The sequence below is a fragment of the Humulus lupulus genome, chromosome 6, assembly GCF_963169125.1.
Source record: "Humulus lupulus chromosome 6, drHumLupu1.1, whole genome shotgun sequence".
NCBI lineage: Eukaryota > Viridiplantae > Streptophyta > Magnoliopsida > Rosales > Cannabaceae > Humulus > Humulus lupulus.
In genome coordinates, this window is record NC_084798.1 from 207459608 (window position 1) to 207483999 (window position 24392).

Below are 24392 nucleotides of genomic sequence, written 5' to 3' on the forward strand. Positions count from 1 at the left end.
GGCATGTTTGACAAACTTGGATACAGAGTAGATGTGGATGATGGTGTGATGAGAATCAAACAAGGGTCACAAGTCTTAATGCAAGGGAAATTGAACAATGGTTTGTACTTCTTAGATGGAGACACAGTAGCTGGATCTGTTGCACCAGCTATTGATTCAGTAAGTGCAAATCAAACAAGACTGTGGCACCTAAGACTTGGTCATGTAAGCCAAAGAGGGCTTGAAGAACTTGACGGGAAAGGGCTGTTCAAAGATAAGTTGAAAGAAAAGCTAGAATTCTGTGATGAATGTGTCTTGGGAAAGGCCTGCAGAATCAAATTCAGCAAAGGTGAGCATACTACCAAAGAGAGATTAGCCTATGTTCACTCAGACCTATGGGGTCCATCCAGAATTCCCACTATGGGTGGAGCCTACTATTTTATGAGCATAGTAGATGATTTCATCATAAAGGTATGGGTGCATCTGTTGAAAAGCAAGAACCAAGCTTTCGGCACTTTTGTAGAATGGAGGAAGCTGTTGGAGAATCAAACAGGGAACAAGATCAGAGTTCTAAGAACAGACAATGGAATTGAATTCTGTTCAGATGAATTCAAACAATTCTATGCCAAAGAAGGAATTCTGAGACACAATACAGTGATTAAGACACCCCAAAAGAATGGCTTGGCTGAAAGGATGAATGGAACACTGCTTGAGAGGGTGAGATGCTTGCTTCTAGGTGCTGGTTTGACAAGAAAATTCTGGGGAGAAGCACTCAACACAGCATGCTATTTGATAAACATATGTCCATCTGTTGCTAACCAATTCAAGACACCTCAGGAACTTTGGACAGGTAAGCCCCCAAAATTTGACCATTTGAGAGTGTTTGGATGCACTGCTTATGTCCATATCAGACAAGATAAATTGCAGCCAAGGGCCTCAACTGCATGTTTCTTGGATACCCTAAAGGGGTCAAGGGTTAGAAGGTTTGGTGCCTTGAAGAAGGACACAGAAAATGCATGATCAGCAGAGATGTGACTTTTAAGGAAGATGAGATGCCTATGAAAACCAAAGCCACATCTGAAGACAATGGAACTAATCTGAGAGACAATGTTTAGTTTGAGGTGGATCAAGCAGAAGTGTCAATGCCTAGAGAATTAAATGAGAATGAGTCAGTTGAGGAAGATGAGGCACAAGACATCCTCAACAACTATCAGTTAGCCAGAGACAGAGAGAGAAGGGAGATCAGACCTCCAACAAGATTTGGCGATGCTGATTTTATTGCCTATGCACTAGCTGCTGTTGAAGACATTGATAGCTTAGAGCCAACCTGCTATCAAGAGGCAATAAGTGGAAAGAATGCTACAGCATGGCTGCAAGCAATAGAAGAAGAGAAAGTGTCCTTGTTAAAGAAAAAAACATGGATCAAGGTCAAGAAACCAGATGGACAGAAGCTGATATCCTGCAAATGGATTTTCAGACAAAAGGAAGGCATTCCTAGAATTGAGGGAGCAAGGTACAAGGCAAGACTAGTTGCCAAGGGATTCACACAGAAAGAAGGTGTGGATTTCAATGATATATTTTCACCAGTGGTCAAGCAAACTTCAATAAGGGCAATGATGGCCAAGGCTGCAAAGTTTGACTTGGAAATTGACCAAATGGATGTAAGAACTTCCTTCTTACATGGGGAACTAGAAGAGAACGTGTACATGGAATTACCTGAAGGGTTTGAGAGTGAAAATCCAGATGAGGTGTGCCTGCTCAAGAAATCATTATATGGCCTCAAGCAAGCTCCAAGGCAATGGAACATGAGATTTGACTCTCATATGATCAAAATTGGCTTCAACAAAAGTAAAGTATGATTCCTGTGTCTATTTCAACAATCATATTTACTTGTTGTTGTATGTAGATGATATTTTGATCATTGGAAAAGAAAGATAAAAAATAGATGAGCTGAAGGCAAAACTCAGTAATGAGTTTGAGATGAAAGACCTAGGGGCTGCCAAGAGAATTCTTGGCATTGACATCAAAAGGCCTAGACCAAACACAATAACCTTGTCTCAGAAAGGTTACTTACAAAAACTGTTGTGCAAATTTGGCATGAACAAATGCAAGGAAGTCTCCACCCCACTTGCACAACATTTCAAGCTTACTGCATCTCAGTCCCCAACCACTGATGCAGAAAGGCTCAAGATGAGCAAGATACCATATGCAAGCTGTGTGGGAAGCCTGATGTACTCCATGGTATGCACTAGACCTGATCTAGCTCATGCCATGAGTGTGGTTAGTAGATATATCTCAGATCCAGGATCTGAACATTGGGAAGCCCTGAAGTGGATCATGAGGTATATCAAGGGAACTCTAAACACTGGTCTGATATTCAACAATGAAAGCCAATACAAAGAAGAAGTTACAGGTTTTGTTGATTCAGATTTTGCAGCCAACATTGACACAAGAAGGAGTTGTACAGGGTATGTTTTTACAGTTCTAGGAGGCCGTGTCAAATGGAAATCTAATCTACAAAAAGTTGTGGCCCTTTCCTCTACAGAGGCTGAGTATATGGCTGCAACTGAAGCCATCAAGGAGGCACTATGGCTAAAGGGTTTGACCAGTGAGTTGAGGTTCAATTCAGAAGACATAACAGTTCATTGTGATAATCAAAGTGCTCTGCACCTCATGAAAAATCCTTTGTTTCATGAAAGGTCAAAGCACATTGATATCAAACTACATTTCATGAGAGATGTAGTACTCTCAAAACAGGTTCAAGTGAGGAAGATATGCACCCATGACAACCCTGCAGACATGTTCACAAAGTGTGTTTGCAGAGACAAGTTTCATCACTGCCTGAACCTACTGAGCATTCAAGACTGTTGAGCCTTGAATCATACATTCATCACTGGTTTACTGAACTAATTCAGGTGGATATGTTGGGAATTAGCTCACTAAACCAGTCACTAGCAAATTGCTGCAGCATCGGCAGCACATCAGTCTATTTTTGTACCCGATAGGTAGTTAAGTTAGTTGGCTTCGAATTGCTGTCCAACTGTCTCAACTACCAATGCCTATAAATAGACATAACAGCCATACACTCAAGTCATCTTAGCACCAAGAATTGTCTCTCTCTGTTCAGAACTTTTCTCTCTTTCTCTCTTCTTCTCAAAGTATAATTTTCTATCCTAAGATTAGTGTGAGTGAAAGAAGGGTTGTACAGGTCTCTTGTGTGTCTGATCAAGGGTACCTCAGGTGAGGCTTTTGTAATTGGTGTGATGCACCATTGATGAGTGTAATAGAGTTCCAAGAACTCTGATTGTAATGTGCTGATGATCGATAAAGAATTCATTCTTGCTGCCATTTGAATTTCGAGCTAAGTTCCATTTCTTTGTTTATTTTTCTGATTTAAGTTTTTAATTCCAATTCATGTTTGAATGTTTGGTTCTTATGAGCTGTTATTGATCATAACAGCAAGATAAATGTGAATCAAATTCACATCACTGTCTTTTACAGCTAGTGTTCACACCACATAATTAAGCTATAACTACTAGATAATAAACCTAATTTTTACATTGACTTTTATGCTAAGAAAACTCAGTTTTAATTTTCGTTGAAACCAACATTTATTGACGTGACGCTATAAGCATGAAATTTAACATTAATTAGACACTTGAGTAAAAGTTATTTACCTTTGAAATTTTAGGCATATGTTATATTCAAATTTATGATTTATCCATCATCTTCACAAAATTCAATATATTAATAGTGAAAACATATTCAGATATAATAATTCTAAAACCAACAATATAACTTTTCAGATATATTCTAAAACCAACATATTCAGATTAATAACATAAATTTTTTGTGACTGGATTTTACTTTTAGTTACAACAAAAAATTATTTAGTCACAACAATTAATAACTTTTGTGAGTAATATTTTTAGAGTACAGACTTTTTAGTATCAACATAGACTTGATGATTTATTTTTATAGTCACAATTTTTATTTTTAGTCACAATTTTTATTATAACTAAAAGTAATTTTTTTGTAATGTAATTACAACACTTTATTCATCCAAAGAACAACAAAATATTTAAAAATAATAATATAGAGCTTGCGATCGATATACTGTTTTGACAGAACATGATGATTTCTTTCAAGGTTTCATAAGTAGATAAGATCGTTAAGATAAGTTGTTAAAGAGACTTTTATAATGTCTGTTCTTTATTTACAATATTATATGTTAAATGTTATTAAAAAAGTATAATTTTGATATACCATAAACTTTTGTCCTCAGATGTTTGATTGATATATATATATATTATATTTTGTATAAATTTTCATAATCAACACATCTGGTTCAGTTATATCATTAAAAGCACACCCATTAATAAAAATCAATACAAAAGCATAACTATTAATATCGTATTTGATATGAAAATTGGCGTTAAAAGTATAATCGACGTGAGAACAAAGTTTTTAACATCAATTTTTGATATAGAAACCAACGTACGCAAGTATAAAATAATAAGTTTTGGCATCAATTTTATATTGTGAGACTTTGAGATTTAGACTTATACGAGAAGTTTGTGCTGCTGGTAACAAATGATGAGAAAGCTCTCTATTAAAAATGGGACTTCAAGGAAGGAAGCCCATAAAAACATACAATTATTAGGTTTACAAAATTGGTTATTAGTAATAACCTAGGCATTGACTTTAACAAAATATTCTCTCTTGTTGGTTCGAATAGTTTGAGTAGTGCCACTACAAATAAAGGTAATTTTTAGTGACAATTTTTTAGTCGCAACATATTTTTTGTGACTAAATGCCACTTTTAGTAACAAAAAAAAAATACTTGTGACTAAAAAATCATACTTAATCACAAGTTGTTACTAATAAGTTTTAGTCACAACCTATTATTTTTAATAATAAATTTTGTTTTGACTAAAATTACATTTAGTGATAACAAATTGTGATTTTTTACTAAATTGTAATTTTTGTGACTAATACTTTTAGCCATAGACTTTTTAGTGCTGTCATTGGTAAGATAATTTTTTTTAGTTACTAATTTTTTGTTTTTAGTTACAAAATTTATTGTGAGTAAAACTAAGATTTTTTGTAGTATGCAAGTGATGTATGTTACATTTGACTTGTATCAAGAGCAACTAGATGTGAAAACTGTATTTCTTGATTAAGAACTTGATGAGGAGTACATGCTCTAACTAGAAAAATGATATAACAAAATTTTGATTGGATTGGTACTAATTATAAAACAAAGTAATGATCCTAAATTTAAACAAAAGAAATCATAAAATATCGAACAAACAGTAAGTATATGGGCATCAGAACAAATTAAATTAGAATATCAAATCCCATTCACTTGAAAATAAGGAATAGTAATGTTATAGCTAAACATATTTTATCAATTAGAAATTTCAGATTTGTATTAACAAGATTCTTCCAAGTCGTTACTGAATTAATGGGTTCCTAGACAATATTTTATCTAGACATATTCTTCAATCTAGTTTCAAAAACACTAATTAAAGTAATAATTTCTATGGGTCATGCAAGGTAAACATGCAATATATTCCAATACTATTTACAAAGACAATGATTTTGCATCAAATAAATTTGTCCACTAATCCTAATCTTTCCATATATTTAAAATCATCTAAATGATCACTCCCAATTGTTGGTTAAGAAAAAGGAAGTAATTGTGATCAAACACACTTGAATGAACAATTAATGACTAATTAATTTCACCAAAGCATTCAATATTTTATCATAGTCACAAACTAAGATTCATCAATGACTCTAGCAAAATAGATTTAGCTCATGTTAAAAGTACTACAATCTCTCTCACAAATTACGTCAGCCATTATCACCAATAATACGAAATAGTAAAAATGTAAAAATTACAAAGAAAGACTAGGGGAAAGAGAAACAAATATGCACAAATTGATGTAAAAGTTGTCCTCTTTTGCTTCTCCTTCTTCTTCGTCTTTTCTTTCCCACTTCTCTTTTTCATATTTTCTTGCTGGGAAATGTCTCAATTATTTCCTAGCTATATTGGCGGGTGTACAAATCTTCCTTTCTTCTTTGTGGGATAGTGTACAAAAGATGAAAACTATTGTTTTTCTTAAATGTGTCTTCTTTTCCCTTATTGTCCATATTTTGGGACCACATGGCAAAAAGTCATTCCATCAATCTTACTCACTTTCCCACGTCAAAACAAGTTATGTTAGTTGAAAGAATGCCAAAATATGCACCTAACAAGCTGTTTTGCTCCGATCGTGTTGTAGCTTACTAGGGATTTTATCTTGTTGCCAACACTCCGAAATTGCATTTCCCATTTAATATTTTTTTTCTCTCATTTTTCAAAGCTTAATGTCAAGATAATAAAGTAGAATATCATTTCAGATTAGGATGAGACCATCAGCATAATTAAATACATATAAAATCAGAGGTGTCCTCAAATTCCGATCACCACTTTCACATAATCATCGTTAATTTGATAGTTTCTCCCTCTTAGAGCATATCTAATGTAGACAATGATCAAAGTTGTGTCTCGTGATCACATATTAATTTTTTATTAAAAACAACCAATCACATTTTTTTTTTTAAAAACAAGGAGCAACGTTACCAAGCGCAGCTTTGATAGGCAATGTTAAAAAGTCACCAAAATGTCCACTATATGGGGACCTACTTTTCAGTAAGCACTGTGTAAAACAACTCTCACTGGAGATGCTCTTATTCTTTGTTGGTGAAATTTTGCTAAGAGCTAAAGGCACAAACAATAGAAGATTGATTTATTTTGTGATAGTGAGGTGCTTGACATATTATTTGGGAAAGAACAACATTTTACCCAAAAAAACACATATATGAGTTTAATATCACTTTGTTTATGAAAAGATAGACGGATGTTCTTGCAAAGCTAATCAATTAACAATGGCAAATTCATATATACTATTGCGTCGCCTTTTTATGTTAGTTAGACAAATAAATTGATGTAGAAAAAAATAAGGATACCACATTGATCTCACGGGGTGATTTTTTTTTCCTATGATTTTAACAAGTCATGTAAAATCTTTTACCTTAATGTAGAATCCACGTAAAATACATTTTGTGACACTTTTAAGCGACACATTCAAATTAATTCCTTTTCATTTTTAATTTAAATTTTGGCATATATATGTGTTAAGTTATTATATCTCTTTATCATTTTTCTTCTTTTATTAACTTTCTCTCACTTTTCTTTTGTAAATTCTTTCCTTCCTCTTTCATCTTTATTTTTAAAAAAAATATAAAGCATGAAAATCAAATAAAATTTCTAAAATTAAATTATTTATAATGATTTTTAATCTTTTTTAACTAACCACATCGATTTAAAACTGATGTGAGAAGTGTTTTTAATTTAGTTTGGAGCTCATGTAAAAAGTTTGACATATTACATAGATCAGCAGTAGTAGTAGTGATAAAGTTTATTCTCTATTCACTACAAAAAACAAGGCCTATACCGAGAATAAATGTCATCGGTATAAGCCTAAATGTTCTCGGTAGACCTTATACCGAGAACATGTCGTCGGCAGTAAGTTCTCGGTACAGCCGCGTCGGTAGAACGAAACTTCTACCGACGACAATAAACATGTTCTCGGTATAGGTTGTACCGAGGACAATGCCATTGGTATAGAGTGAAAAATGTCCTCGGCACAACCAACCCTTATTTGTCATCTTAATGGTATATACAGAGGACAATGTCCTCAGTATAGACTAAACAAGAATTTTTTTATATTTATTCCCTTATTTATTTATTTATTTAATTTGAATTAAATATAAAACAATAGAATAAAATTTAAACACTTATATTAACACATATAAATAAAAATATAAGAGTATGTTTGCTGAATCAAAATAAAGAGTTGTCTTAAACATGATAATGTAATAGTCAATTGTAATAAAATTCATACATAAATCCTACTGAGTCGGTGCTCCAACATTGGGATCATCGGGTGGTGGTGGGGCACATTGAGATCCCAGGGTGATACAATGAGTCCAGACATGCTCCTCTAACTGTCGAAGACGCTCTCTCATCTCAGACATCTCTTCATCTCTAGTTTGTGAAGGACGAAAATCAAATGGAGTTCAGCCCCTTATGTTAAGGATACGTCCATATCCTTTCTGGTGGCCTCGTCGTTTTCCGAAGAAAGTTTGTACCAAAGATATGTCTTTATCTTCAGGCGCACTCGAAACTGGTGTGGAACTCTCACTATCAGTTGTCTGTGTCTGCTATGTGTCGCGATATGCACGCAATTCCTCCTATGATACAATGTATAATGTAATTATGTTTTGTAAACATACAATTAAAATTTTGAAAAATGCTTTAAAAAACTTAACGTACCCAAGTATTTTTTGCTGTCTCTGTCACCCACCCTGTGCCTAATTTATGGTGAGTATCCATCTAGCTATCCGGGATGAGCTCAAGTTGCCCAGTCTCTAAATTGCGCTGTCACGTACATATATTTTTATAAAATTAATAATTAAATGTAAATAAGAAAAACAAACTAAAAAATAATTAATTAACTAACTTTTTTATAGGGCAGGGCTGTGATTGACTGAGAACCTCCATAGCTAAGCTCTTTCAGTTTCTTCCTATTTTCCTTGTTGACCACAGAACGTTTCTGCAAAAAGTTATCGTTAGTAATATATTTAATTAAGATAGTTAAGTTTAGCAAGAAATTAATACCGTAATTTCTGGGCGTCGGAAAAATTCAAGGGCTTTTTGCCACTGCGTATCCGTGCAACCACCATAACGATTTTGTGGTCCATTAATCGTTAAATGCTCTTTAATATCGTACTTCTAGTCAGAATACTTTTTAGCACACGAAGTATCAATTCCTCTCAAGATCCCAGGCATATGCCCTTCTCCATATCTAGTACGCCCAATATCAAACAAATCATCATAATTTACAAACATTTATTAGTAAATATGATATATAACATAAAATGAGAATTAACAAAAAAATACATAAACTACTTACTTCCAAATGTGCAAGTATTCTTTGTTTCGAGGCATTTGATACTTTTGACCATTGAGGACAGTCCGGATCTCTGTACTGTTGAACAAGTAATCCGAGCTCTCTTGAGAAATTTGAGCTGTAATCTCCGATCTCTATTTATATGTTCTCCCCCGCACATCCCACTCGAGAGGGAGAGGACGCCCCAACTGTTCCTTTTTTTCCCGTGTGTTCAATCCTTTATGGCGTCCACGTTTGTTTGGAGGCGCTATTGTATGCAAATTCAATATTTTAAAATTAATATGGATTAATTGTTAAAATTTAAGGAGTATATCAATGTGTAAAGTATTACCTCGTTCACAATCAGCTGGAATATCTGACGGTCCACGTGGAGGATCGCATCCTCCACCATCACCCCCGTGAGATCGAGCAATAACATCAGCCATATCTGTCCAATTAATCGATATTAAAATTACATTTATCGGTTAAAAATGACTATATAAAATTAATTCTTGTTAAAAATAATTACTTCAACATATTATAAAATTACCACTATAATAATCTTCACTATCATCATCGGTTTCTATGTGTTCATCTTCATCTTCATCATCTTCATATTCAACTTCCTCCTCCTCCTCCACTTCCTCTTCCTCCTCCTCCTCTTCTTCTTCCATTTCCTCCTCCTTCTCCTCCTCGATTGCAACATTATCTATCTCAACAAATTGTAATGGAGCCCCCGTGCGTTCAAAGCTGATTTGTGGCAACGGTCCAAGATCAATGAATAATTGGAAATTAGAGGAACTAGTGTTGTGCATAACATCTACTTCTACATCATCCGCTTGTTCTTCAACTTGTGGGATGTCCCACACATTTCTGTGATGCACTTCTTGGACGACTTTCCAATGAGATTTATTTTTAAGGTCTTCAATGTAGAAAACTTGGTTAGCCTGAGTTGCTAAGATAAATTTATCATCTTTGAAGGCCTCCGAACTGGTTTTGATACTCGTTATGTTTTGCTCAAACTTTAATCCTGAAGACCGATTAGTGTCAAACCATTTGCACTTAAATAATACAACAGAACAACCAGAAAGATATGACATCACTAAAACTTCTTCCAACTGGCCGTAATAAGTACTATTTTTGACACCCGCTACAGAGACTCCACTATTTTGAGTTTTGCGATTCTTGTCCCTGTCATAACACAAAAATCTTACTCCATTTACAACACACCCAGGGTACGACGCAACACGAGTAGAAGAACCGTTTCCTAAAGAGATAAATTTTTCATGTACTTTCAAGGATCCTGTTTGTCGAAGATGATAAATCTTATTATAAAACCAATTAGGAAATTCCTCTCTCTGTAATAGGTCTAGGTTTTCAACACCTTTAGTCTGTAGAATTTCCCTATGCTCTCTGCAACAAACAAAAACAACCAAGTTAAGAGCTACTAATAAGTGTTATAATAAACATGCAATGAAATGATGAACTACTATAATTACTTACCGAAGATATGGCAAGATCTCATTGCAGTTGTTTAGAATATACCAATCCGCTATTTTCTTCACTTCATCTTCCAAAATTGTCAAGGATTTCTTACCAATTGGAAGACCCTGAGATCGAAAGACCGACATCTTTTTAAGTGATGGACTAACATCTACATTTCGGTTTGGACGATTGAACTTTGTCTAAACACCTTTCAAGTACATGGAGCAAAATGTTAATGCCTCATCAACCACATATCCTTCTGCTATTGACTCCTCTGGACGTGCTTTATTACGAACATAATTCTTCAATTTTTTCATATACCTTTCAAAAGGATACATCCACCTCATGTGAACCGGTCCTCCAAGTATTGCTTCTTCCGATAAATGTATTAGTAGATGGACCATGATATCAAAAAAAGCAGGTGGGAAAATATTTTCTAACTTGCAAACAATCTCAACAATTGAAGTTTTGACTTTTTCTAAATCTGAGACTTTTAGAGTTCTCGCACAAATGATCTTGAAGAAAGTGCATAACTCAATAATAGTTGTACTCATCGATTTCTCTAGGAATGCATGCACACCAACTGGCAAAAGGTGTTGCATAATGATGTGACAATCATGAGATTTCAAACCAGTGATCTTATTGTCATTATCAATCACATTTTTCCTTAGGTTAGATCCAAACCATCTGGAAACTTCACTGATTTAAGAAATCAACAAAACTTTTGGCGATCTTCAACAGTGAAAGTGAATTTGGCCGCAGGCTTTTGTATCCGACCATTCAACTTCCTCAGCTGTAACTCTGGTCTCATCTTCATCTTCTCCAAGTCTACTCTGGCACTAACAGTGTCTTTGGTCTTATTCTCCAGCCCAACTATTGTGCCTACTAAACTGTCGCATACATTTTTCTCAACATGCATAACATCTAGATTGTGTCGCAACATTATGTTGGCCCAATATGGGAGCTCAAAAATATTCTTTTTTTTCGCCAACCTACTTGCTCTTTTGTACACTTTCTTTTTTGGCCGCCATAACTGACATGCTTACCAGGAAGAGAATCGGGTATGAAACTCATTTGTGTGAACATTTCTTGCATGGTTAATGGCTTTGGTGGTAATCTTTTTTCAACAACACCATATGTCTTCTTGTCCCTTCTAATGGCATGTTTGATTGGTAAAAAATGTCTATGACCATAAAAAGCAACCTTCTTTTGTAAACGAATAGATGGTGTTGCCACATTGCAAGTAGAGCAAGCATGATAACCTTGGCCAGTCCATCCAGAAAGGCTACTCCTTGATGGGTAATCGTTTATAGTCCACATCAAAGCTGCCCGAAGAGTGAAGAAACTACCATCGACTGCATCTCGAGTATGTACACCGGTCACCCATAATTCTTTTAACTCATCAATCAATGGTCTTAAGAAAACATCAAAATCTTTTCCTGGCAAATGAGGTCCCGGAATTAATAAGCTCAACATGAAATTAGTTTCTCTCATGCACAACCATGGTGGCAAATTATATGTCGTCAACACAACCAGCCACATACTATAAGAAAGACTCATATTACCAAAGGGATTGAATCCATCTGCAGCCAATCCAAGCCGCACATTCCTGGGTTCCATTGCAAATGTTGGATTATTTCGGTCAAAGTCCTTCCAAGCTTTCCCATCAGCAGGATGACGCAATACACCATCTTCTTTTATACGTTGCTCGTGATGCCATCTCATATGTTGAGCAATGTGCCTCGATGCATATTTTCGCATTAACCTAGGGGTTAAAGGAAAATAACGCATCACTTTATGAGGCACTTTCTTTCCCTTGGTGTTCTTGTCCACCCATCGATCCTCCCCACAAATAGGACATTTGCTTTTTCCAGCATGTTCTTTCCAAAACAGTGCGCAATCATGCTTGCAGACATGGATTGACTCGTAGCCCAATCCAAGTTTCCGCAACAACATTTTCGCTGCATAATGCGATTTTGGAAGCTTATTTGGGGCTGGAAATGCATCATGTTACAACTCCAGCATTCCATCAAATATTTTGTTGGGAATTTTTCCCAACACTTTGAAATGCATTAACTTCACTAGGAAATTCAATGATGTGTAATTTTGACACCCGGGGAATAATGGAGCCTCGATCTCAGCAAACAAATCGTTATAATGTTGCCCACCCCTGTAGTCTGTTGTAGGTATCTCTTGATCGTGCTCATTCTCTTCATATTCTTCATTGTCATTTTGCATAAGATCATTGAGAACATCAATCATTTCATCTTCATCATTTTGATCTATCACTTTCCTCATTGGTATTATTTCATCCTCTCCATGCCAATGCCAATTGGTATATTTCCGTAGAAAACCATTTACAAAAAGATGATTTTCTAATACATCAATCGTCTGAAATTCAACGTTGGCACACCTCCTACACGGACATTTCACCAATCCCCTTGAGTCAACGCACTGCCGAGCTCTCTGGAGAAAATCCATCACACCAGCCTCATACTCATCGGATAATCGATCTATCAAATTAATCTAGCTCTTGTCGATCGACATTGTATGAATGTAGCACTGCACGGAACACTAATCATCAAACTTACAATCAATTTGTGTGTGTGTCCTAATTCAGAGAGAGGCAAATGTAAGAGTCTTCAATGACTCACCCTCTCTGAACGAGTCTAAGGCTTCTTGTGATGAACACTAAAAAAATATAATATTATCACTAGGTGATAATAACACTATCATATCTTTGGTAATAATTTCTTATTACCAAAGAAAAATGCAAATAAAATTAAATATGTTTTTTTAATGTCTTATGCTCTTTGAAGTTAATTATGTTGTTTTATGATATCTAACTATAATATATTTCAGTGTAAATATTATTAAAATTATTTAAATTTGACATATTTTTTTAATTTTAATTTTAATAATGATTAAAACTAACAAATATTAATTTAATTTTTTTAATTTTAATAATGGTTTTCTAATAATATATTTGTTAATTTTATTTAATCAGAACTAACAAATATTATTATTTTTACATATTAATTTAGTATTTATTAAATTACATATTTTACTTATGCTTTATTGAATAGTTTTATTAATTTAAACAAAATTTCTAAGATTTGTTTAAAATTTATTTAATTACTTTAGGATTTAATTATTACTTAAATTATTTAATTAATGTTTATTTTTATTAAAATTTAGTTGCATAATGTTAATGTTAATTTTTTTAATCTTAATTTTAAAATATATTATTTTACTTATCAATTCACTATTTATTAAATTAGAAATTTTATTGAGTACTTCTACTAATATTCACAATATCTCTAAACTTTACAATTTTATAAAAAATTCGGCAGCATAACGACTATATTTTCATCTATTCCAAAATTTAAAATCCTACAAATAACACATAAAAAATATCCAAACCCAGATTATGCAGAGAGCAATACAAATACATTTTAAACGACTATATAATTTATAATTATTAGTCTAAATTTTATTAATTATTCAATTTTCTAAGCAAAATATCAAAATTCTACTAAAAATTAACAACAACAAATCATCAATATTTATAAAATCTGATTTTTTACTACTAACATAACCAAAAAAATTAAAATTGACAACAACAACAACATACTAACATTAGCACCAAAATTTTCAAATTAACACTCAAATATTTAATATGTTTACTAATATGTTTAATACACATAAATTTCACCAAAACAACATAGAATCTATTTTAATAAAAAAAATACTAATTAATCATATAACAATTTTCTAATTCCTAATATCATTTTTACTAATAAATATTTTTAAAACCTAAAAATAAATACATTCTATCTAATATAATAATTTCAGATTTTTATTAAAATTAATATTATTTTATTTATATAAAAAAACATAAATTATTCAAAAATTGAAAAAAAAAAAAACAGAAAAATTAAAAACAACTTACCAACACCTTCAATATCTTGCAAACTATCTCTGTAGTCCAACAAAAACCGCACCCAACCTTCAAACAAAAATTACAAAATATCATTACCATTTCATAAATATATATATATAAAATGAATAAATAAACCTTACCTTTAACAAATAGAGAGAAACTCCTTCACCCTTGGTAATTTTGGGGCTTAAAACTGAGATTTTTGGGAAGAAAATGGAGGTTTTCGGCGGAGGGAGGCGGACGGCTCGGAGAAAGCAGAGGGAAACCAGAGAGGAAGGAGAAGGCGCTTCGCGGCTGTTGGGTATATTTATAAACCCTATACCGAGAATATGTTCTCGGTATAAGTTCTCGGTATAGGAACTAACCCATTTCAGAACCGCGAAAATGTCCCGCTCATATGAAATGTATATACCGAGAACATGTTGTCGGTATAATGTTCTCGGTATACAACCTTTTTTTTTGTAGTGATTGGTCTATAGCAAAAACAAAAGAGGGAACGGGTATAGAAAATAGTGAAATGATAGTAGAGATTTTACAAAAATGACTTTAAGTGGGAGAATTGTTATGTTAGGTACGTAAAATCACTTTTGACTTTATTACATTTAATTAAATGAATGAGAAGGAAAAACAAATTGTCGTATTAAAGTTTCATTAATACAAAACTTAGTCAAGTATATTATAGCTGTCTTTTACAACTTGAATGTATATATTTAATTATCTTTCACCACATAAATCGATTTATAAAGCCTATAAATTAATATGTGACTTTAACATTTCATCAATCCATCCGATTTAGAGTATGAAATTAAAGAGAGTTTCAGAGAGAAAAACTGAGGTTTCTCCCAAACCTCTACAATATTTTCTTTTTGTTAGAGTGAAAATAATTTCCTCTATTATTATAAGACAAAAGTTGCAATCATTTTGTTATAGTAAACTCCTTTTACAATTTTCCTACCATTTTCTTTAATTTACTTGGGGAATTTCTCTACACAAAATTGTAATTTTTATAGTGTCGAATTTGATTATAATTCTGTGTTCTATACTATAACATTGATAATATTATTTCAGGTAACATTATCCTTAGTGGCTCCAAGGTTCAAAGGCAACAAAAATATGGCATCATCTCCTCTATCCCTTATTTATACTCTGCTGATATCATTAACTTATATTCATGGAAAATTGTTGGTCCACGCGGTTGATTATGGTAATTAAGTGTCTTTCTATAATTTTTTATTATCCTTAATTTGTGTCTTTTAAATCATTTGTTTATGCCTAAACTTCATCAAATCTAAAAATGTTTCAAGCAGACTTTAGTTACATGAAATCGGTTTACAATGCAACTGATCTACCATTAGTGAAACAATATGACTACATTGTGATCGGAGGTGGCACAGCCGGATGCCCTTTGGCGGCAACTCTATCAGAAAAATACTCAGTCCTAGTTCTTGAGAGAGGCAACGCCCCTAACGCTCACCCAAATGTGTTGGTTGCATCTGGCTTTCTTGCTAATCTCATTGAAAATGACAATGGTGATACACCGGCGCAGAGGTTCAAGTCAGAGGAAGGTGTGGAGAACGTAAGAGCTAGGGTTTTGGGAGGGACTAGCATGATTAATGGCGGTTTCTTTTCGGAAGCTGACAATGATTTTCTTGCCAATTCTGGCGTGGAATGGGACATGGGTGAGGTTGAGAAGGCGTACGAGTGGGTGAAGGAGAAGATAGTATCACATTCGAATTTATCAGTTTGGCAATCTGCGGTGAAAGAGGCTTTGTTGGAAGCTGGCGTTGGTCCTGATAATGGAGTCACTACAAAACATAAGCTTGGAACTAAACAATCTGGTTCTACATTTGATGATATGGGGCGAAGACATGGAGCTGTGGAGTTACTAAATAATGGAGATCTCAAAAACTTGGTAATTGCAATTCAAGCTTCCGTGAAGAAAATTATCTTCTCTACTAAATCCTCTAGTACGTTTCAATTTTTTTTTTAAATGAATGGTATTATAAGTCATTTGAATCACATGGAGTTTGGATTCACTTAGGACTAATTCCTATAACATATAATCAGGAGAGAAAGTGGCAAATTTGTTCATGATTATCTCCTTCAACCAAAGAAACAATTCTTGATTCAAACTCATCTTAATAATAATAATAGTAATAATAATAGAGAAACCGAGGTCATTTATTTTGATAAAGATAAGGCTAAACTAGAATTGATCATTCTATTATATATATGTTATCACAATCAAAGCTAGTGCATATGTATTTACTACATATCATAATTGCTCATGAGTATTAATTGTGATTAAATAAACAGATCCCACTGCTATTGGAGTTATATACACGGATACCAAAGGGAGGTCTCACAAGGCATTATTACGCAATAAGGGAGAAGTAATACTAAGTGCAGGTGCACTTGGAAGCCCTCAACTTTTGCTACTTAGCGGGATCGGTCCTCAATCATACCTTTCATCACAACATATTCCCATAGTCCTTTCCCAACCCAATGTTGGACAATTCATGGCTGATAATCCACGTAACAACATTAATCTCATCATCCCATTTCCATTGGAAACATCTATTTTTCAAGTTGTTGGGGTTACTAATGATTATATTATAGAAACCTTCTCTTATAGCTTACAATTTTCTCCAACTATATTACCTTTCAGCATTTACCCCAACCCAATAATTCCAACAAAATTGATTCTAGCAACCCTAGCTGAAAAAATAGTGGGGCCCTTATCAACCGGTTCACTATGGTTGGCTTCCAACACTAATGTGACAGCCACACCACATGTTCGGTTCAATTACTTCTCTGACCCGATCGACCTCGCGCGCTGCGTTAGTGCAATGAGGAAGTTTGGTGAGTTACTAAAAACTAAGTCATTAGATCGATTTAAGTACAAAGATTTGAATGGCAATAGGAATTTCTTGTTCTTTGGGCCTCCTTTGCCAACTATCCAGTCTAATGATTCATCCATGGAAGATTATTGTCGAAGTTCGATTACGACCTTTTGGCATTATCATGGGGGTTGTCTAGTGGGGAAGGTTGTGGATGGTGATTTTATGGTCATTGGTACTAATTCACTTCGAGTTGTTGATGGATCAACATTCATTATCTCTCCTGGGACCAATCCTCAGGCCACCTTAATGATGATGGGTCGGTAAGTTAAAAAACATTTTTGTATCAAAATATATATATATATATATATATATTTAATATGCAATGACATGGACATTAAATTTAAGGTATATAATATATGTGTTGAAGATCATACTCATATATACTACGAGATTGTTTATTATGGTGTATTTTTATAAATTTTAATTTGTAATTAAATTGCTAGTGATTGAGCATTAGTGCTAATTTGTTTTTTTTCTTCTTAATTTGTTTGTTGCAGTTATCTTGGACTAAAGATGTTAAGAGAAAGACAAACTCAAATTACAAATTAACGTCGTAAAATTTCCAATTATTATTGTAAATAAATAAAATTCTACCATCAAATTTACAAAAAGCATATATATATAAAGTCCTTTATTGGCTTTTTATCGTCATTATTATTGTTGTTATTTTAATATAATTTTTATATATGGTCATTGACATAATACATTAATATTCACAAAGAAAAGGTCCCCACCATTCAACTCCTCTTCCTTCATATTTTTTTAAGAAAAAGAATCATGTATGCATGAAAAATGATAAAGGATATCTGTATGTGGACTATATTAATAAAATATAAAATTCACAAAACTATTTAATATTGTTGGGTTTATTTATATTTGAGTGGTGCTTGATCATACACACGTTCCCTCTCGTAGTAGCCATGTTCATATATATATATATATATATATATATATAACACAATGCGAGTCCTTTATTTGAGAGACTTAAAAACTGAGGTTTTTTAAGACTCGCAGAAGGTTTTTAAGACTCGAATCTTTTCGCGAGTCCTAAAAGAATGTTTTTAGGACTCGCAATGTGTATCCTAAAAGATCTCGTTGAGTGTCTTTAAATTAAGATTTTAGGACTCCCTTTGCATGCCCTTAAAAGTAATTTAAAAAAAAAAAATGCAGCTACAATTTTAATTTTGATTTAAAAAAATATATCCCTTTGATTGTTCAAAATGTATTATATATGTTAGATTTCTAAAATTTCAAAAGAAAATACTACAAAAACACAAAAAAAAAAAAAAAATCAAAATAAATTTAAATTTCTCATTAACATAAAATGTAAGCTAACTTATAATATCTTTCAACATTATCAATAAAAATAAAAAAATAAATACATAAAAAACTCAAACCATTTAAAAAAATATATCGCTTTGATTGTTCAAAATGTATTATATATGTTAGATTTCTAAAATTTCAAAAGAAAATACTACAAAAACACAAAAAAAATCAAAATAAATTTAAATTTCTCATTAACATAAAATGTAAGCTAACTTATAATATCTTTCAACATTATCAATAAAAAAAAATACATAAAAAACTCAAACCACCTCTAAGTCGTAATGACAATCTAAATATTTTAATCTAATACTCTATTGATGGATCTTACAATAAAATTGTTCTAATTTTACATTATTCATAAAAGGACAAACCAAATGATATATGAGAAGCGTGTGCGACGCTTGTACCCTCAACAAAAAGCATTGGACTGCAATAAATATAATATCGGAAGTTCTCCTTAGCTGTGCAGTGGCATATATTGTCATTATCCCTCGAGTTTCTGAATCCATGTAAGACTGCAACAAAAATATTCAGAACATCACAAACCAAAACAATTGCACTACAAGAAATTCTGTTATTAGCGGCGGGGGACTCCGCCGCTAATAATGGCCACATCCGCTGCTAATACACTTTAGCGGCGGGCCTCCGCCGCTAATAGTCATTATTAGCGGCGGACTGACACACCCGCCGCTAATAACTATGTCAGAGGCAATAGTATTAGCCGCGGGGTCCGCCGCTAATATTGTATTTATAATTTTTTTAAAATTAAATTTTAAATAAATTAATAAATTAATATTTATTAAATTTAATTATTTTTAAAAATAATTTATAATATAATTTAACAAAAATAAACATTTAATTAATTTAAACATAACTAAGATTAAAATTAATATAAATAATTTTAATATTTATCAACCTAGTAAATATCACTATAGTCATTAAAAATAAATAAAGTATTAATTCAGTCCAAATATATAAACTAGTAACTAAAGAAAGTCATTAAGATTAATATTGAAATTGTCCTCATCTTCAACATTTTGGTCTAGCTGTGAGGACGACGGCTGTGGCGGTGGCGGTGGCTGTGGCTGTGGCGGCGGTGGCGGTGGCGGTGAAGGAATATAAGGTGGTTGTGATGATTGTCTGAGCGTGAGGTCCCCAAACAGATCTCGAGGCTGTGGCTGTGGCGGAGGCTGCATCGATCCTCCTGGAAAATCGGTAAAACTAAAATATTGTGGAGGAGACTAGGAAGGGGGGTCCAAAAATGTATTGGTTTTGATACTGAGGAGATTGGTGCGACGACATATGTGGCAGATACATTGGGTGAGGCTGGTACAGCTGCTGCGGCGGATACTGTGAAGGAGGCTGGAACTGCTGCTGTGAAGGAGGCTGATACTGCTAATGTGAAGGAGGCTGATACTGCTGTGAAGGAGACTGAGAAGACGAACCACCTTCGGATTGTGGTGGCAAATGCCTTTGCAGAAAACTGTCAAACATTGGGTTATACAGTTTACTGGGATGCACAGTTGTCGAAGTCTCAAACATCTCACGAATTGCCTTCACCAGCAAAGCCATAACTCTCATATCTTCATTAGGCGAAGCAGCAGTATTTGCTTGGGACTGACTTTGATCTGTAGAGCTAGAGGATGTCTTTTTTGCCTTCCCTTTCGCCCTATAACCCACTCCTCTTTGGTAGTCAGATCTCTCCCCGAGTACTTTACTTAGTATCTCGTATTGATCGATCGGGGACGAATCAACACCAGATACATTTAGAGATGCCTCACTCTGTTGTTGGCTTTGCCTCTCATTCTGTGACCTCTCCACCTCAGCCGCCATTTTTTCCTGTATAAAGATAACATTATAAAAAAAATTTAGAAACATTATAAACATTAGAAACAAGAAAACAATACTATTCACTTACATAATCTTGTTGAGCTGCCTCATTGACAAAGATTTTGTCGATTTTCTCATATGAGCATCCCTCCAAGTATCAACAACATGCGCATCCGGGTTCTCCTATACAAATGTAAACAAAATGTTTTAGAATGTGTTATTTTATAAAATTAAATTAACATCTTCACTTACATATTGGTGACGCTTAGCTGCTAACGACTTTGTGCCGTGTGTTGTTACATATTTCATTTGTCTTCTGTTTGCTTGATTTTTAGCAGAACGAGCCAAAAATCTTTCGCTCAAAAACATTTCACAAATAAGCTGCCAAGCCTCCTTAAGTGCAATGGTTAGGTGGCTTAGAGAGGACATTCTCCAAATCTTCTGGTCCAGCATAATGATTTTTCACTACAACAAAATAGAGGTTTTATGACTTTAATTGGGAGACATTGGAAGTCTACAATGTCTCCCACTTAGTGAGACGTTGTTGCTAGGGTCATTGTAGGTATATATCCCACGTCTCCCATTGGGAGACGTACCTCACTTCCCACGTCTCCCACTGGGAGAGGTGGAAAGTCAAACGTTGACTTTCCACCTCTCCCATTGGGAGACGTGGGAAGTGACTCACCTCTCCCAATGGGAGACGTGGGAAGTCCCTAGGAGACATCCCACGTCTCCCATTGGGAGAGGTGAGTCATTTCCCACGTCTCCCAATGGGAGAGGTGGAAAGTCAACATTTGACTTTCCACCTCTCCCATTGGGAGACGTGGGAAGTCTCCCACCTCTCCCAATGGGAGACATTGAAAGTCTCCCACATTTAAAAAAAATAAATTAAATAAATTTATAATTAATATTATTTTAATTTGATTTAATAATTAATTAAATTGAAATAATATTAATTTAAATTGAAATAATATTAATTTAAATTGAAATTATTTTAATTTAAATTGAAATTATTTTAATAATTAATTAAATTGAAATAATATTAATTTAAATTGAAATTATTTTAATCTAAATTTAAATTAATTAAATTGAAATAATATTAATTTAAATTGAAATAAAAAAATATATTTGTTAGATATATACAAGAAATACAATATTTGTTAGAAATATTCAAAATGAACAAATATTGCATTGTGTATGAAGAAAGAGTTAAAAAATTAAAAAAAAACCTATCAACGAGGTCGGTAACTTTGGATTATCGGCAACACATATGTCGCCCATTCTTGTCGCAACTCATCAATTTGTGCCTCTGTATATGATGTGCTTGTTAGCTGCAAGAAATATAAAGTAAAATATATTAATTAATTATTTGATTACATTTATAGTTTCAAAAATAATTTGTAAATTTTAATTAATAATACCGTTCTCAAGTAATGCCTGGGACTTGCATGTTCAATCAAGTAATGCCCGTTCTCAACTAATCGTTTATTATCCTAAATAATATCGGGCAGCATTTCCCCTATAATAGTGACCTAACCATCTGCATGTGAATAACAAAACAAACAATTCAAACAACATACAATAAGTTTCTTCCTTATAGAATGCATATATAAAATTAATTGTTTATTATCCTAGATAAAATCGGGCAGCATTTCCCCTATAATAGTGACCTAACCATCTACATGTGAATAGAAAAACAAACAATTCAAACAACATACAATAAGTTTCTTCCTTATAGCTCCGCAGCACACAGTCAAATTTCTCAGAACCTACTTCACTAATACACACAAGTTCTCAACCTTCCGTTATCACCGCAGCACACAATTTTAATCTCAGAACCTACTTCACTATGGATGAATATTTAAGATATTCAAACTCTTCTAACATTTGTTTAATAATATTAAAAGTAGAAGTAAGAGAATATATATTTACCTCTTGCAATTAATAATTCAAAAGCTAGCAAAATTACTTCAAGTAGTAATCGAATTCACTATTAAATTCACAAACCAATATAAATAAATTAATAAATAATAAATAAAATATCACTAAATATCTAGCAATATATAACTTATTATTATAATTTTAGAAACTTAATTACCTCAAATGTGTGATTGATAGATATAGAAGTTTTGATGCAAAGTACTCTCTAAAATCTCACCACCAAAATCACAACCTACGAAATTAAATTAATTAATATGTTAAACATTACTAAACAAATATCACTAAATTCCTAATAAGTAATTGATTGGTAAACAAATAAAAAAAAACTCCAATGAGCCACTAATTATAACCTAAACAAAAAATCAATAAAAAATTTCATAACCTAAAATCTCAATAATCAACAAAAACATAAATTTTTGCATATATTTATATTTTTAAAATTATTTAATAAATTTATTTTAACATAATAACTATATATATAACAAAATAGTTAGAATTTAAAAAAAAAAAAGTGTAAATATACATACAAAAATATATCTAAATTTCGAAATAAATAATGATAAAAATTAAAAAAAATCATGAACATATATATTATAATGAAATATATACAATGTGATAGGTTAATTTAAAAAAAAACTATGAAATCTTAAATCTATAAAAAAACCTCCATGGAAAAACAAATAAATCTAACAATGTATAGAAAAAAATGCATAAAAATGTAAAATTAACACAAAATCATGTATATTACTCATCCTAATGCTAAACCTATGATTTTTTATCAAAATAATTAACTAAAATTCATAAAAATTAAAAAAAACTAACCTTGAAAACCCTAAAATCGCAACCCCTTTCGTGCTCTCTGTTTGGTGTGCTCTCTCTGTTTGGTGTTATGAGGAAGAAGAAGACCCAAAATTCATTAAATGGCCAGGGGGACATCCAACGTCTCCCACTGGGAGACGTGGGACACGTGGCACGTCTCCCACTGGGAGACATTGAATGTATAGAGGGGTACATCCAACGTCTCCCATTGGGAGACGTGCCACGTGTCCCACGTCTCCCAGTGGGAGACGTTGGATGTACCCCTCTATACATTCAATGTCTCCCAGTGGGAGACGTGCCACGTGTCCCACGTCTCCCAGTGGGAGACGTTGGATGTACCCCTCTATACATTCAATGTCTCCCAGTGGGAGACGTGCCACGTGTCCCACGTCTCCCAGTGGGAGACATTAGATGTCCCCCTGGCCACTTCTCAACCTATTTCCAACGTCTTCCACCATTTTTAATGTCTTCCAATTGTAGTCATTAATAAAAACTTTCAATGTCTTACACCATTAGACATTTAAAACCCCTGATAAGTTTTAATGTCTTACACCAATGGTGTAAGACATTGTAGGGAGTCATTGTATGTCAATTTTGTTGTAGTGTTTGAAGTGTCTATGTCTATAGGTTTTTCTCTCGCGATATCTTTCCCCCATCTCCTTGTTGAGAGTTGCCAGAACTGACTAACTTTGTGGATGACCGTCTATATTATAGTAATACTGCATTAAGAAAAAAAATATTAGATAACTTGTAAATAATGGCATTAAATAATGAAAAGTACAAGATTTGTAATTTTTTTACCCTCATACGATCAAGCACTTGATCCTTAAACTGTTGAGGTACATCAGCAAAATCCACATAATGCCCCGGACACAAAATGGAAACTAGAGTTCCCAACATGCGAATAAAAGCTTGATCCTTGAACTGTATAATCTTTTCAACCGAGGGGTCAACGAAAAGTAACGCATCACCTTGTGTGGAATTTTTTTTCCTTTCGTCATTTCGGAAGTAATCCATCTACTACTTCCGCATACTGGACATGTCTCTTTAGATGCATGCTCATTGTAAAATAAGCAGCAATCATACTGGCACACATGAATGGACTCGTATCCCAACCCTAATTTTTTCAATCTCTTTTTCGCCTCGTAGTACGATCCGGGGATT

General features: G+C 33.4%; 2 protein-coding genes and 1 long non-coding RNA gene across 5 annotated transcripts; 1 reads left to right on the top strand and 2 right to left on the bottom strand.

Moving 5' to 3' along the window:
- Positions 1-7848: 7848 nt before the first annotated feature.
- On the bottom strand, positions 7849-14921 carry LOC133783052 (uncharacterized). Of its 2 annotated transcripts, XM_062222581.1 has the most exons (10): positions 14550-14921; positions 14419-14475; positions 10485-13028; positions 9532-10394; positions 9334-9429; positions 9006-9249; positions 8711-8897; positions 8553-8645; positions 8366-8470; positions 7849-8283 (listed from the first exon to the last, which is right to left on the bottom strand). In XM_062222581.1, exons 3-6 carry the CDS (start codon positions 10610-10612, stop codon positions 9137-9139), a joined length of 1200 nt encoding a protein of 399 aa, XP_062078565.1. In that variant the 5' UTR covers positions 10613-13028; positions 14419-14475; positions 14550-14921; the 3' UTR covers positions 7849-8283; positions 8366-8470; positions 8553-8645; positions 8711-8897; positions 9006-9136. The 2 variants fall into 2 exon arrangements, with proteins under 2 accessions (XP_062078565.1, XP_062078566.1); XM_062222582.1 differs by lacking the exons at positions 14419-14475; positions 14550-14921 and having other exon boundaries at positions 10485-13390.
- A 202-nt stretch (positions 14922-15123) lies between these two features.
- LOC133783053 ((R)-mandelonitrile lyase 1-like) lies at positions 15124-17963 on the top strand. 2 transcript variants are annotated; one of them, XM_062222583.1, is made up of 5 exons: positions 15124-15244; positions 15478-15613; positions 15717-16376; positions 16726-17572; positions 17810-17963. In XM_062222583.1, the coding sequence occupies exons 1-5, from the start codon at positions 15209-15211 to the stop codon at positions 17859-17861; spliced, it is 1731 nt and encodes a 576-aa protein (XP_062078567.1). In that variant the 5' UTR covers positions 15124-15208; the 3' UTR covers positions 17862-17963. The 2 variants fall into 2 exon arrangements, with proteins under 2 accessions (XP_062078567.1, XP_062078568.1); XM_062222584.1 differs by having other exon boundaries at positions 15210-15338.
- Positions 17964-21525: 3562 nt separating this feature from the next.
- On the bottom strand, positions 21526-23382 carry LOC133784415 (uncharacterized). Its single transcript, XR_009871334.1, has 4 exons — positions 23232-23382; positions 22567-22641; positions 21890-22008; positions 21526-21799 (listed from the first exon to the last, which is right to left on the bottom strand). It is a non-coding gene; the product is annotated as an uncharacterized LOC133784415 (long non-coding RNA).
- Between the last annotated feature and the right edge of the window lie 1010 nt (positions 23383-24392).